The 16,788-nt window shown below is 32.3% G+C and overlaps 3 protein-coding genes across 3 annotated transcripts; 2 read left to right on the forward strand and 1 right to left on the reverse strand.

The window, feature by feature from the left end:
* Positions 1 to 3,305: 3,305 nt before the first annotated feature.
* On the forward strand, positions 3,306 to 7,319 carry HELRODRAFT_169185 (hypothetical protein; the record flags this gene model as incomplete). Its single annotated transcript, XM_009015050.1, has 3 exons — positions 3,306 to 3,476; positions 3,656 to 3,776; positions 7,096 to 7,319. The coding sequence occupies 3 exons, from the start codon at positions 3,306 to 3,308 to the stop codon at positions 7,317 to 7,319; spliced, it is 516 nt and encodes a 171-aa protein (XP_009013298.1).
* Positions 7,320 to 9,907: 2,588 nt separating this feature from the next.
* On the forward strand, positions 9,908 to 10,796 carry HELRODRAFT_169186 (hypothetical protein; the record flags this gene model as incomplete). The annotated part of the gene is made up of 2 exons (XM_009015051.1): positions 9,908 to 10,130; positions 10,528 to 10,796. The coding sequence occupies 2 exons, from the start codon at positions 9,908 to 9,910 to the stop codon at positions 10,794 to 10,796; spliced, it is 492 nt and encodes a 163-aa protein (XP_009013299.1).
* Positions 10,797 to 12,302: 1,506 nt separating this feature from the next.
* HELRODRAFT_169187 (hypothetical protein) lies at positions 12,303 to 13,794 on the reverse strand (the record flags this gene model as incomplete). The annotated part of the gene is made up of 4 exons (XM_009015052.1): positions 12,303 to 12,407; positions 12,492 to 12,725; positions 13,230 to 13,387; positions 13,689 to 13,794. The coding sequence occupies 4 exons, from the start codon at positions 13,792 to 13,794 to the stop codon at positions 12,303 to 12,305; spliced, it is 603 nt and encodes a 200-aa protein (XP_009013300.1).
* Between the last annotated feature and the right edge of the window lie 2,994 nt (positions 13,795 to 16,788).

The raw sequence follows: 16,788 nt of genomic DNA on the forward strand, positions 1-16,788 counted from the left end.
AACTTTTTTGACCCTTGTTCCATTGCCTGAAAATTGCATTGCACATCATCATTTTTTAGCTTACATCTAGCTGACTTTTTTTGTCCATTTTCTTCTTCAAACTCAAATATATTTTCCAGATCATTTTTCAAAAAGCGACTATCGATTATAGGTGATTGACACAAATTTTGGTTAGAAGTCATATCCGGACCTAATTTAATTTTAATTAAAAATTTAAATTTTGTTAAGAGTAATGTATTGCTTTTTAAATTAAAAATTATATTATTTAAAAAATTCTCATAAGAATCTTACCTTTGATGTGCGATTACGAATTTACGATTGCAGAAAAAAAGATTAGTGAAAAAGTCAACTGGTGTTTACAAATGGCGTATAAAAGGAAGCCATTGCTTTGCTATGAAAGATTCTAAATATCATAACAAAAAAAATTTTTTGAGTTGAACTAAAAGATACAAAATATTAAAAAATAATATTTTTTTTATTTTTTAACTAAATATTTTTTTTTATTATTAGAGCATGGAGCACTTAAAATTTGTGTGCTCCGGCTCCGCTCACGCTCCGACCAGAATATGGTTGCTCCGATTGCTCCGCGCTCCAGCTCCGCTACAAAGCCCTGATCAGAACTACTTTGAGAATCTTCATTGTCACTTGAGTCATTAGAACTTTCTTCAAAACTGTCTTTTTGTTCTAGTTTATCATTAACTTTTCCAGCAATTTTTCGTTTTGATGGGTGAATTGTACTCTGACTGGCATTTTTTGTTGTTGCATATCCTGTCTTACCTCTACTCTGAATTTGAATTTGGTAAAATTTTTTGTCTTCTGCACATAGCCATTGACCAGTTTTGTTTGTGACATCAAACAACTTATCAAATTGCTCACGCATGTCACCAACAGGTTTTTTCAAATGTGTATCATACTTTTTAAGTAAAGTTTCAATTTTTCTGCCTACTGAACGCAAAGATAGTATTGGAAAATTTAACAAACTCCACAATTGCTCTATTTCTTGTCTGAGTGTTGTAATTCTTTTTAATCTAGACTTTTCAGTAGAGTAGCGACCAATTATCATCCACTCTTTTAGCATTCTGGAATGTGAATACAAAGGTTTGATCCCAATGCTGATTTTGTTTTGAAATTTTTTCAAATTACTTGACCATTTGTCTTTATTTTTAGTAACAGAAAGTGAAGATTGTTTATAAACATTTTCCAAAATGAAACGATGGAAAATTAAAATAATTGTTTAAACTGGATTAAAATGCAGAAACACAACATGGAAAACAGAAAAATGAAATTTAATTGTAAACAATAAGATTAAAAGTGAACTTAAGAAAAACGAAAAAAATGGTTTATTTGCAAACTAAAAAATCTGTTGGTGGGTGAACTTCTTCAACAAAAATAATGAATTTTCGCTATATTTATTATTTTTATATAAAAGTTCATCAAACTTTGGCATGCCGATTTCAATTTTACAAAATTTGTTTTTGAAGTCATATACCTAATATATATATATATACTATATCATATATATATATATATATGATATATATATATATATATATGATATAGTATATATATATATATATATATATGATATAATATATACATACTGTATCATAAATATATATATATATATATATGTATATATATATATATATATATCATATATATATCATATATATATATATATCGTATATATATATATATATATATATATATGATATAGTCTATATATATATATACTATATCAGTATAATTTGATTATGTTAATTTATACAATAAATATACATAATTTATATATTTTTTTTCAGACAAAACGTTAAATATCGAAACAGTAAAATCGTTTGACACTTATGAAGATGGTTTGTTGAATTCCAGTTTTTGGTTATAATTAACGATTACTGAATTATTTTTTTAAAACCTCATCATTTCTTTTCATGCTAATTTTTTTTCTGTAATGTTTTTATGCGTAGTTTTTATTTTTATTTTATACAATACAAAACTAACAAAATATAAAATATGTGAGGACCAATACATCATACAATCAATAGTCAAAGAAATCATCAATCATAATATTAATAACACCATAATTTATACAGGTGGATCAAATATAGATCATTTAACAACAGCAGCAGCTATAATAGATAAAACAAAAATAGCCATACATTTGCCTGATGACACTTCAATTTTCACTGCCGAGCTTCAGGCAATCAATTAAAGCATTAGATTACATGAAAGATGAAATTAACAAATCGTTTATAATATTGACTGATTCTTTATCAGGTGTACAATCACTAAAACAATATACAAGTAACAATAGCCTTGTTAATACAATAAAAATTAAAATTCATAACATTGTACAAAATAACTGCCATATTAAAATAATCTGGATACCAAGTCACATAGGTATTCTTGGTACTGAAAGGGCCGATCAATTAGCTTTAACAGCCCACAATGAACCCATACTAAATACAGCAATGATTTACTCAGACATTAAATCAATAATAAATAAATATATATACACATTATGGCAAAATGAATGGAATGATTGCATAACACAATTAAGGCAAATAAAGCCATTGATCGAACAAAAGAGATGCAGAATATTTAACACCCGATTGGTATCCTCTAAAATAAACAGACTAAATGATTGGCCACACAAAATTAACACATGGATATATATTAAATAAGTCAGATCAAACATTATGTCAATATTGCGGACACAAATTAACAATCCAACATATTATAACTTGCGAGAACCCAATTACACATAGACATAAACATTTAATATATAAAGAGCTTTCAGAGAATTTTAAGAATAACAATAATATTATCAATGTAATACAATTTCTGAAGGATTGTAACTACTACGATATGATTTAAATATTTTTCCCATAGTATATCTCTTTCCCCACGTTCAGTGTAATAAACATTTTTCATATTATCTGAACTTCTATTTTCCCACATGGAAAAAGAAAATAATTTTTTCTTAATTTGGCAAACAATTGCACCACTTTGGGAGCATAAATGCCGTTAAATATGAACAACAACAAGAACAACATATTTTTATTTTTAGTTTAATTAATATACAACGGATTTTTGGCAAACTGCCATTTTTTTTGATGGCTTCAATATTTTTGTATGGTTTTTACATTTTTTTTTACATTACTAAGACTTTTTTTATGTTGACACCATTTCGAAATGACGACATGTATGGCTTTAGTTGTAAACCAGGAACATACTCTAAATGACTTTATGCGTTTCTTCGGATATACATATTATAGCTCAATGTTGGATCACTGACTGGCCGCAGCATGGAAATCGCAGAAATGCTCGAGCGTAGAAGGATTGACATCTGCTGCCTTCAGGAAATGTGTGTCTGTCTGGTCAACTCAAACAAAGAAAAATATAAACTATTCTGGAATGGTCAAAAGACGGCCAAAAATGGTGTTGGAATTTTTGTCAGAGAACCGCTAGCACAAGAAGTACTAGATATTAGAAGGATATATGTGGATCAAGCTTCGTATAGAAAACCAAACAATGATTATTTTTTCTGCATACGCACCACAGACAGCCGAATCAGAAGAGATGAAAAATGACTTCTGGACTGCATTCTCTGACACCATCTCAACAATACCAAAATCTGAAACAATCCTGATTGGAGGCGATCTCAATGGCCACGTTGGAGAGAAAACAGACGGTTTTGACAACGTACATGGCGGTTTTGGCTATGGAAAACAGAATGAAGATGGCAACCGCATCCTTGAGTTTGCTGAAAGTCACGGGTTTTGTTTACTGAACATATATTTTAGAAAGAGGTTGGAACATCTCATAACATACAAAAGTGGACCATCAGTCACGCAAATTGATTTCTTCGCTGTCAAGCAACAACACCGAAGGCTATTCAAAAACGTTAAAGTTATACCTGGCGAATCATGTGTCGCCCAACATAGACTCCTTGTGGCAGACCTGATTGTCGAACTGTCAAAACATAAGTCTAAACAAATGCCTCTGAGAATCAAAACGTGGAAGCTGAAAAGCAATATTCATCGAGAAAAATTTCAACAGATTGTCGCAACACAATCGTTAAACTTTAGACCACCAATCGCAAGCCAGTACAGATTGGAGTACATACAAATCTGTTTTGATGAAAGCTGCAACTACAGTTTGTGGGAAAACTGGTACAAAACGTCAGCATGAACGTGACACTTGATGGTGGAATGACAGTGTACAAAATGTAATAGCTGAAAAGAAAGTTGCATACAAGCAATGGCAAAAATCAAAGTCTGTTGATGATCATAAAATTTTCCGTGAGAACAACTATGCAAGACGTCAAGTTGCACTGGCTCGGACAGATCAGTGCAGAGAGTGGCTCACTAAAAGCAAAGATGAACAAATGAAATCTCTGTATCGTATAGCAAAACAAGCAAAGCGTAGGAAAAAAGACATAGTTGGTGCCTTATGTATAAAAAATGACAAAAATGAGATGGTTCTTGAACGAGATGAGATCAAGCTACAGTGGAGAGAATACTTCAACCGTCTGTTAAACGAAACAAATCAAATCAATGTTAACTTTGACGCTCCACCCATCGAAGGTCCGATTCCAGACATCACTGTAGAGGAGCTTACAGAAGTTCTGAAAGCTATGAAGGATGGAAAGGCAGCAGGGCCCTCTGGACTCACAAATGACATTATCAAAGCATCTGGTACTGCAGGTATCTAAACGTTACTACAACTTTGCCGTGAAATTTGGAGAAATTGCTCAATGCCGACTGAATGGAACTATAGCATGACAGAAGTTCTGAAAGCTATGAAGGATGGAAAGGCTGCAGGGCCCTCTGGACTCACAAATGACATTATCAAAGCATCTGGTACTGCAGGTATCTAAACGTTACTACAACTTTGCCGTGAAATTTGGAGAAATTGCTCAATGCCGACTGAATGGAACTATAGCATGACAGTTCCTCTATACAAAGGCTAAGGTGATCCATTGAAGTGTTCATATCGGGGTGTACGTCTGTTAGAACACTCCCTGAAAATTGTCGAGAAAATCATTGAGAGAAGATCAACGGAAATTATCAATTTGGTTTTCTAGCGGGGAAATCAACAATTGATGCAATTCACATCCTTCGGCAACTGCAAGAGTATCTCGCAAAGCATCAACAACTATCACACAATTTTGTAGACCTTGAAAAAGCATTTGATCAAGTTCCCTGTGAACAATCAGGTGGAATCTACGTCGACAACTCATTCCAGAATATCTTGTTCGACTTGTGATGGAAATGTATACGAATACTAAGACTCTTGTCAGCTCAACGATTGGAAACACAGATACATTTGACATCGGCGTTGGAGTTCACCAAGGCTCGATTCCCATTCCACTGTTATTTATAACTGTGATGGAAGAAATCACAAAACCAATACACACTGGTGACATTTGGAATCTAATATATGCTGATGATATCGTTTTAACAGCCACGTCTGAGCAGAATGCAGCAAAGATGTTTGAAGATTGGAACACCAGACTCGCCGATCATGGATTCAAAGTCAACATCAGCAAAACCAAAGCAATGAACACTGGTGAATCCATCCAATCCACAGCTACTGGACGATGGCCCTGTTCAGTTTGTAAAGCTGGTGTAGGTAAGAATTCAATCAAGTGTCAGCAGTGTAACCAGTGGTGTCACAAACGTTGTTCAAAAATAATTGGTTCTTTATCTAAAGTGTCCAATTTTGTTTGTCCTGCTTGCATCAATCCACAACAACAAATTCGAAATAGCAATGTTTTTGAAGCCATTAAGGTGGAGAAAGTCACATCGTTTCAATATCTAGGAGATGTTCTGGATTGTACAGGAACAGCTGAAGCTGCCGTTCGAGCACGCATACGTGCAGCCTGGAATAAATGGCATCTCCTTGCCTCTATATTGATGCGGCGTGACATCCCACTACCACTACGATCAAGACTTTATAAATCTGTGATACGTCCGGTGTTGTTATATGGTGCAGAAACATGGCCAATGACAACCAAACTGGAACAACAACTTCAACGAACCGACATGAAAATGCTCGATGGATGCAATGAATTAGTCCGAAGGACCACATCAAATCTACCGAAATCCTGCGTCGTGCTGGTTTAGATGATATAAAGGACGAATGCCGGCAACACCGTCTGCGGTGGTTTAGTCATGTCAAACGAAGTGGAAACAGTGCCATAACTTCTCTTGCAGATGTTGAAGTACCTGGCACACGTCCCAAAAGCCGTCTAAAGAAGCAAACAATCGAGCAAGACATGAAAGCTCTAAATTTAAATGAAATGGATACAACTGATCGTCTAATTTGGCGCAAAAAGTTGATGGCAAAGAAAACAACGTCCTACCTCGTGAAACCAGGTCTCTGGACGCTAAACAAAGATTGATTGGTTGATTGATTTTCGAATATGGTTGACGATGTCGAAAGATCGACAGGACAATTGGACTTTCTACATTTTCGACAGGACAGTTGGACTTTCTTCATTTTCCTCCGCCTAGTGACGAAAACGCTAATTGGCTGGTTTAATTTCTAGTAGTATCTGAAGATATTATCGGAAAAATTGTTTCGTCGTCACCTACGAAGTCGTTACCTACCAAGATTTTTAAAGAATTCATTTATTACTACATATTACTGCTGACAAGTATGATGAATGGAATGCAATTTGATGAAGTAAATCATTTTTACATGAGTAGTCTGAATAATTTCCATCCAGTATCAAATTTATCTTTTCTCTCTAAAATTATTAAATGTGTTATGAACATCATAAATGTTTTACTGCATCAAAATGCCGACGATTCAATCATACATTCTGTCACAACCGCGGGAACGATCGAATAGCGCTATATTATTTATTATGTTATATTTGTAATCATTAGCATAGAGTGTAAAGAAGCATTGTATCTATAGTTGTAAAACCGACTTACGAGCGAGACTTTGTCAGTAGAGGTTTTTAGTTGAGGTTTCAAGCCGAAAAAGCGAAATCGTAAATGTTATTTATGTTGTTATTTAGAATAGTTTATTGTTTCTATTACTGTCGGTATTCAAATAAACGTTCAACAAAATTTTCGTTTGAAGCAGTGTGTTCATCTATCGAAAATCTTGAATCTACGGCATCAATCACTGGTGTTGGAAATATAGAGATTATTGAAGTTAGGGTTAGGGGTTATAATAACGGTGCTGGTAGTTACGATGTCAAGAAGTTACAACTATACGTTTTAAAAACACCGTCGTTACAAATTGATTATTATGAGCTAGCATCGTCTGGGGGACTTGAACAACCATTTTTGTGTGGATTCTGAAATTGTCAAACGGTTACCTCAATGCATCCGCAATTTAAGTATTTCTAGGTATGATGTGGTGTGCGTCTTATTCCCAACTTTAAAAACGTAACCAATTAATAAATAACAGCAACACTACTACCTCTCTTAAAATTACCATCAGCACCACAACGTGATACACCAATACAACAAGAATTACACAATTCTTCAAAGACAAATGTCAATCGGTGCATGGATGTCATAATCATTATCAGCAATAAATGTAAAAATTGAAATCTCCTTATCTACAACATAATGAGCATTTAACAAGCCCACTTATAGAGTTTTGTTAGCAGTGGGTTGAGAACAAAGAAAACATTGAAATTTCTAAAATTTTAATTGGCCTTCAATCGAAATATTGTTATTGAGTTTAAGATTATCAGAATTAAAAAAAAGTAATTTTTAGAATATTCAACAGACATTACTTAGTAAAAAATATAAAACAATAATTCGATAATAGCCAAAAACAATAATCTAATATCATAATTAAAACCAACGTAATAATAAATATAAGGTTAAAATATACCACTTCTATACAGTTAATAGAATAAAATAATAAAATTAAAACAAAAAAAAAACAGAACAAAACTATAATTAAATTAAAATAATAATCTTACAGATGAACTTAAAAATAATAACTCATAAAAAATTAAATCCAAATAATGTATAATCCAATATCAAAATGACTTCTCAGTCATAATCTCATGCAAAATTATTCAAACCTATCTGAAATAAATAAGTAAGTCGAAAAAAGAAGAGTTGAAAATCATATCCAATTCATCAAAACAAGATGAAACAAATTTAATGAAGTTAAATTAAGTTAAAGTTTAAATTAAAATTAGCCTGTGTTTGTAATAATGTCTGACTCCTCACCAAACAACTAGAGTTACTGTATCGTTTTCCACCCTAGTTGGCATGGGTCATTGTTGTCGTGTGGCGCGCGATGCATTTGTTTGATTTAATACATTAATCCATTGATCTGTCTGATTTGATTTAATTATTCGCAACATTTTCATTCCACTAATTGAATTGTAAATACGTGTTATTATTTTCTAGATATGTTCGTTCGGTTTTAATTTTCATAATTATCCTGTTCTGTAACTAACCTTAACCCTTTGTTAAAACCAATTATGTCCTAAACTTTTTGTTATAACTAACTGATTGTATTTTAATCAACTTTATTGTAAGACTTTATTTTTAACCATTAAATAGAATACCAAATTTCTATAATCAATTCTAGAAGATGATGCACTGACGTGGGAAAATTGATTTGTGGACCCTTTGTTAAAAAAAAACAAATTATGTCTTAAACGTAATTTTAATCAACTTTATTATAATATTTTATCCTTAACCTATAAGTAGAAAACTAAATTTCTATAATCAAATAGATTATTTCTATAATCTAAATTTCTATTATCTATTGTAGAGATATTTTGTTTGTAGAAAACTATAAGTAGAAAACTAAATTTCTATAATCTATTTTTCTCTTTCTATAATTTAAATTTCTATAATCTATTGTAGAGATATTTTGTTTGCGTACTGCAAGATGATGCTCTGACCTCGGACCGTAGGAAAAATATAAAACTTCTAAAAAATGACTATTGTAAATTTGATTCACGATTTTTATTATGAAAGTAAACTAAATAGAAAATTAGAAAACTTTAAAAAGAAAAAACAACCTGGTAAATTCGATCGAGTTTGCAAAACAAAATATGCATTCAATATAGTCGGATTTGCGGTGCCCACACTCACACCATTGTTACATTTGAACAAATATATTAGATGACTATGATCCCATTATCAATTCTGGTTACTAGTGCAGTTGTTTTTCAGCACAAGAGATGACGTTCTTTGATTTAGTAGCTTCGTTTTCGTTTGTTGCTTAGATATTATCTTTTATGATTCCTTTTATGATATTGTTACAGACGTGAGATCGAGATTAGAACTAATAATTAGAAATTGCTTGTAAAAGGCGTAAATAATTAAAATGGTTGTAAATTCATGTGACACGGCATGTGACACATTTACAAGCAGCGGTAGTTTCTATATAAACAACGCAGATGCAAGATTCGAGAGATAGACAAAGAGAAAGACACACAGAGGGAGAAAATACGAGGAAAAGAAGAACGAGAATGAAGAGGTCAGAAGAAGTTTCAAGCAGAAAAAAAGTTCTATTATCGCAGAGATGTTTGCGTACTGCAAGCAAATTAGCGATAGTGCCCGAGGAAAAGTTTATCACGAATTCTACATGCGGTCTGCGAGTGAATTATTATAATCTTCCAAGAAGCGAATACTGAAGATTAACGGCCAAGAAACATCTGGCGAGAGAAGCTTATTTATTTAAGATTTGTTTATTTCGTTATTTACCTGTTGATTATTTATTGTGTTGTATTCTAACGATTTTAACGATTGAATAAACGAATAAACATCTGACAACGAACAAGAAAACGAGAAAACGAACAAGGTTCAAATTTTAGTGGGACGAACAACAGGAATTCGTCCTTGTTTGACATGCAACAAATCATGCAGATGCTCGCCGTAATGAAACAAGCGAAAAGCAATTTGTTGAAATGACGGCCAAGATCGATCAGCGGGTAGCCGTAATAAGACAAATGAAGGCCAAATTACAAGCGACCAATGAAATAACACGATCAACGTATGAGACTAACAAAGAGACTATACCAGAAACGGCTACACAAAAGTCGGCAATTATTATACCAGCGAATTCACCTACGGATGATGTCGACTGTGACCCACGTGAAAACTGTGACGCACGTGACAACTACGACGCACGTGTTAACTGCTATACACGTGGTATCTGCGAAGCACGTGACAATTGACAATTGGTAAGTAATCGGCAGATTGACTGACGAAAAGAACAAGTTGAATGAACACAAAATCAAATGATTCTAACGACGAAAAGGTGAGCAAAGATAAGCCGGACAGACTTGAAAAGGATCTGAATAAAAAAACAACAGATAGATATATTCCGAAGAATAAAGGTCATAGTCATCAATAGGAAATTAAAGAGATTGAAAGACCGAAACAGGAGCAAACAGATGGGATGAAAGAACGGGAATCTGAAAATGAAACAGATACGCAGAAAGTTCCAAATAAAGACAGAAAAAGGAAAAACAGTTCATAGGTAATTTCACCATATCATTAAAAAAGTTTGAAAATAAAAGTCTAGATAGACCGAATGAACTGCAAGATAAAATTGAAGAACCAAAGAGCGACTCGAAAAAGAAAGATGATTACACTGATGAACAGAGCGCACAAATTGATGACCTTCAACTAATTACGAGTCGAATGCATGCAGAACATGAGTGGAAGAATTGGGATGGGTCGTGCCAAATCACCATCTGGACCAACGATGGAAGATCAACAGAGCGAAGGGAATTGACCAAATCGAGGACGATTTTTGGTCTCAGTCATGTTAGAGACGTTAGATCGAGATAAGAACTAATAGTTAGAAATTGCTTGTAAATTAATTACAAGGCGTAAATAATTAAAATGGCTGTAAATTCATGTGACACGGCATGTGACACATTTACAAGCGGATCGGTAGCTATGTAAAAAACGCAAAAGCAAGATTCGAGAGAGAGACAGAGAGAGACATACACAGGGAGAAAACACGGAAAAAAGAAGTACGATAATTAAGAAGAGGTCAGAAAAAAAGAGTCCTTTTATCGCAATGATATTTTGTTTGCGTACTGCAAGCAAATTGGTGATAACGCCCAAGGAAAAGTTTATCACGCGGTCTGCGAGTGAATTACGATAATCTCCCGAGAAGCGAATACCGAGGATTTACGGCCAAGAAACATCTGGCGAGAGAAGCTTATTTATTTACGATTAGTTATTGTCCTGTATTGTAACGATTGAATAAATAAGTGATTGATCACGGCAATACACGCAAGTGATTGCCAACACTGTTTTCTTTCTGATAAAGTCCATCTGAAATAAGTCTGTTCAGTAGTCAATAATCCACGTAGAGAGAAATAACTATATCCTACATGTTCAAGTGATTGGTTATAACAATGTTTTCATCATGTTTGAAAGCGCTTGACATATGATTCATAATATATTATTAGGTTTTTTTGTTTCTATTGTTGGTTGCATTTTTGTTGTTGCTGATTATTTGTTCTTTGCGTTCTATTATTTTCTATATCATGGAATTTTTATATCCATTGGTATGACGTCGACCAAGTTATCGAGAAGACTCACGATGCACGTACAAACTGACGCTATAAAAAATCACTCAAAAGAGAAATACAAAACTGAAATTACTATAAAAATCTTGGACCACAATGTTGAAATTATACATTACAATAATAGCCATTATAATTTACGACTAGCCAAATCAATACTCATAGAACAAAGACATCCGATAATAAATATTTAACAATGTGCAATTGGAATCCTTCCTACTAATAAATTTAAAAATAGAGGAATCATCGATAATGAGTACACGTAAAAGTGTTATATTGGACGAAGTTGAGGATTGTAAAACTAATTAAATGAGCGTTATGTATTCACATTGAACAAACAAGGAATCAAAGTAGAGTTACAAAGTGTATGCATATTTGAGCATCTGGCCAAATACACAACTTATCAATTCGAACACAGAAAATGGTATAGGAATATTCAAAAAAGTTTTTTTGATTGCCAGCGTTAGAAGAACTCAATATAATTAGTCTGAGGAAAGAACTACAACAAAGAAACTTCGGCTCGAAAAGAGCAAAAGCAGTTTCGATAAACCGCCAAAGGGACGCCTAATAAAAAAATCAATTAATCCAGATAAATGGCTACACAAGAGTCTGAAATTATTCAACCAACATATTCACCTACGGATGACTTCGACCGCGATGCATTAGTCAACAACGACGCACTTATTATCTTGACAACTGCGACGCACTTATTATCTTGACAACTGCGACGCTCTTAACTTGACAACTGCGACGCACGTTAACTTGACAACTGCGACGCACTTGTTAACTTGACAACTGCGACGCACTTGTTAACTGCGTTGCGTACGTTGATGAGGATGATGACGAAAACGACAATGAAGGTCTTGAAAATAGTTTAGAAGTTGACAGTGATAAAGACCCTAACCCTAATTTGCCTGTTTTTACTGATAACAAGAACAGCTTTAACCTGAAAATTAATAACGTCAGTGATTTTAATGTTCATGCGAATTGGGGACATGATGTTTCTAGTTTTCAAATGACGCCTCCAACATGCACCTGGAGGAAAAGCTTGGTTCTCGTCAATCTGGATGATGGCTTCAACGACGGCTTCATTGCCGACGAAGATGAGTTTTGAATCACTGATCGACAGCAAAGTTTTTGTCCGGAAGATTTTTCCAGAGTTTTCATCTGGAGTTTTTTGCTATAGATTTGTCTGATTTTTGTTCGAAGATATTTTTGAAAACAAATCGAAAATAAAAAAAATATAAATAAGTAAAAATTCATCATACTCGATTTTAACGTCTGCCATTATATAATAGTTAAATTAAATATAAGACTAAATAATTTTTGTTGATTTTTAGATGTGATATTTCAAAGATTTTTGAAGTTGGGCATTCCTAAAAATCATGTTATAATATTGGCATCGTTTGATGAAGCTTCACTACAGTTTAGTGATATTTTTCAGTTTTTAAATTTGCGTTTTCTTTAGAAATAATTGCGCAGTGTGTGGTGAATTTATGAAACTATTTATGTGGTGAATTGTTTTATCATTTACAGACGTGAAAAATATTAAAAATTCATAATTTTCTTAAATGAACCTGTTTAATAATTAAAAATCGTAATATTGAATATAAGTATGTTATTTTTATTAGTTTTTTTTACTTTTGGCATAAGGTTTTAAAAGATAAAGGTCAATCTTAAAAACCTTCGGTCTTATTTGTCCATATTCTTTATTCAATTTCAGTTTATCCCAGGAAAGCAAAGCTTTGATCGGTTTATATGGCAGCACTTTGATAAAAGAAATTGGTTTTAGAGATTCTTTTGTAATGATTGGACAGAAATATTTAATTCCACCTTCGAAAGCTGTTGAACAGGTTAATAGAGAATTTTGTTAGGGGTTTTTGTAATTCGTTCTCTTTCTTTATCTGTTATTCGTTCTTATTCTTTATCTTTCGATAACTTGTTGCTGAAATTATTTTTTTTTTTGTATAATGTTTTTTCATTTAAATGTTTGTTTTTTGCAATATCTTATTTTACTTTTTATTTATATTTTTAAGCTTTTTTAATTTCAAGTTTCTAAAATGCATTCAAAGTTTTTTCATGTTGTTGAAAAAGGGCTTTCGAGCATGTTTAAAATGGCGATGTTTTTGCTTTTAGAAATGACGGTCTTCAGGAGTTGTGGCAGAGTTGTGCTTATAATTCAGAAAGACTATATCCATTATCTTCTTAAACAGGAGGATTTTTATTGACTCAACTGGATGTGTCGACATTTTTGGTTTGAAGAATTTGGAAATTTTTGCGGGCGGCTGAAAATTATTTTTTTTTATATAAAAATAAAAGACCAAAATTTTGGAATCAATAGCTCTCATGGCTTATTGTAAACATCATTTTTTAGTTTCTGAAGCGTATTTTATTAATTTTCCAGCTAAATTTAAAGCTAAATTTTTAATTTACTCTTTTTGGCATACTGTATCACATCTTAGCTCATGGCAATGGTATTGTTAGTACGGGCGTTCTGTTACTAACGTGACACCTTGTTGTGAAGTAAAATAATGAAAACAAACACACTTCAGGCGTTAAAAAAATGTTACTTTATTCTAACGTGAATCTCGAACCGTCTCGTTTACAAGCTCTCAGGAAAAAGAAGGAAGCTCGAGAGAGAAGCAAAGAAATAAAAATTAACACAGATTAGGTAACATTGAAAATCGCTATAATCATTAATAATAATTAATATATAAGATAGTTAATAAATGAATGTTTGATCCCTACAGTATGTTTACGTGAATTTTGTTACGTCAGCAACCATTGTGATTGCAACATTTAAAATAAAAACAAAAACATTGTTCTGCTTTTTCAAGTACATACTTACATCATCACGTTGCCCATGTCAATCAATTTGTATATGAAGCTACAGACATTAGCTTTTTTTGAATCATGATATCTCATAATCCTGAAATTCAGAAAAGAAACGGCGCATAAATTTTTATTGAAATTTGTCAACGAAATTTTTGGCATTTATAAAAAAGTATTTTTGGGAATGGAATTTTAGAAAATTCGGAATCACTTGAATGTAAGCTAAATGTTGACGATTTTTTCAACAAACCTATTTATGAAGCGTGCAATATAACATACATTACTAGCATGGACATATTTACAATTTAATCATACATAAATAGCATCATTAAAATTACGAAATAATTGATGTGATTGAGATGTCATGTTATTAAGACCTTGAAACGTCTTATAATAATAATAATTTTGGCATTTATAAAAAAGTATTTTTGGGAATGGAATTTTAGAAAATTATAATAATAATAATAATAATATTATTATTAAAAATTTATTTTTTATTCAGTTTCAGGAAATAGTCAACCAAACAAATATTAATTAATTAATAAATACATAATAATAAAATAAGGACAAAATTTTTTTTAATAATTTAAACATGTATTATTATTTATGTATGTATTAAAGTTAAGATAGAAATACTTGCCGAAATACACAGTTGTCAATCCACGACTTTTTTGAACACTTCCTAAGTGCCGGCTTCACAAACATCTAACGGCAGCATGCTCAGACGACACACGTTCTGCTATGTTGATCTTTTGCCGTCACAAATTTCTATTTCTGACGATTTCTATTCGTTCATTTCGACCTAGATTTTAGCATTTTATTATAGGCCGATAACTGTAAGCGAGACTGAAACACGCTTGGCTAAAAATGTTTGGGCATCGACTGTTGATACATTTGAAGGCCACACGTGATTTTAAAGATTACATACATGCTAACGCATTGGCATCCAATGTAGGCCAACAATTCGTCACATAATGACGTTTTGCAAAATCCAAATTGTCTAACATTTAGTTCTGTAGCCGCTTTATCACATCGTTTACACCAAAAATCTTAATTTAATCTATAAACCTTTTTTAAATTTATTTTCTAATGTTAATTCAATATTCTATTAGCTTGTGAAAAGGAACGATGGAGAAATGTATGCTGCAGAAGCTGTTATCCAAGGATGTATAAATATACCATGTTAGTTTATAATTAATCTGTTTATTTTACCTAATGTTTTTACTAATGTTGACGGGTTTATAGTCTTTGAATTTCGCATGGACAGTGTTCGAACCATGCCATCGTGTAATAGCACCGCGAAACATAGCACTTTCTCCGACAGAGCTAACTTGATTTTTCATATTTGAAATTAGTTTTTACCAAACGCCATCACTTAATACTAGTTCATACCAGAAAAACGCGTTTTTGCGATGTGAGTTAGTTATGTGAGTTAGTTGAAACTATCCGACCGAAGTTAAAATCGGAAAACGCGTGATTTTTTACTTGGAAAAATATTGAAGATTTTTGAAAATAATTAGTAAAACATATTTATTTAGTGTATATTTAGTTTAGTTAAAATTTTTTTTTCAGTTATAACATATGATTTGAAAATGATGAAGTGCTTTGGTTAATTAGGGGCGTAGTTAAATTTTAAGTTCTTCAATCGCGAAATTTTATACATATGTTTTCATGTGAGTAATGAATATATACACATATATTGGATTATCAGACGTTATCTGTATTATGTTTCAGTTAATATGATGTTTTAATCCATTTTTTGAAATTATGAAAAAACTGTACGTGATAGAAAAAAAATGATTACATATTTGAAATCAGCTTATTGAAATCTGTTAGAAACAATTTTCACTTTTTAAATAATAATAATAATAATAGATTCTTTTTTAAAGCGCCAGCGCAAGCAACCGAGACGCCCCCGGAATCAAGAAATTCACAATCAACCATGGCGATATTAGCCCAATGATAAGAAACAAATAATAAAAACAAAATTAATTAAAATTCTAATTGTTGTTGAATTAATGTAATAGAAATTAAAAGCAGCATGCAAAAAATATAAAATTTATTATCGTTTAAAAGCTAAATTGAAATAATGAGTTTTCAAAATAGGAAGAAGAAGCGGCAATTTCTGATGTCTGGAGGCTAAGAATTCCAGACAATTACAGCAGCTTGACGAAATGCTCATTTACCAATGTTGATTTAAGTAATATTTTGAAAAAGAACCGGTGCATTGCCAGAGCGAAAATGTTGATTATTGATATTTAGATCAAGAAGACTATCGAGATACGGCGGCGAATGGAATGACAACAACTTAAAAACAATGATGGCGATTTTAAACTGGACACGGTAATGAAAAAGTGGCTAGTGAAACTTTTCAAATTCGATGATGCAGATGTTGGACGATTTGGTGGTGT

Source organism: Helobdella robusta (assembly GCF_000326865.2).
Source record: "Helobdella robusta unplaced genomic scaffold HELROscaffold_15, whole genome shotgun sequence".
NCBI lineage: Eukaryota > Metazoa > Annelida > Clitellata > Rhynchobdellida > Glossiphoniidae > Helobdella > Helobdella robusta.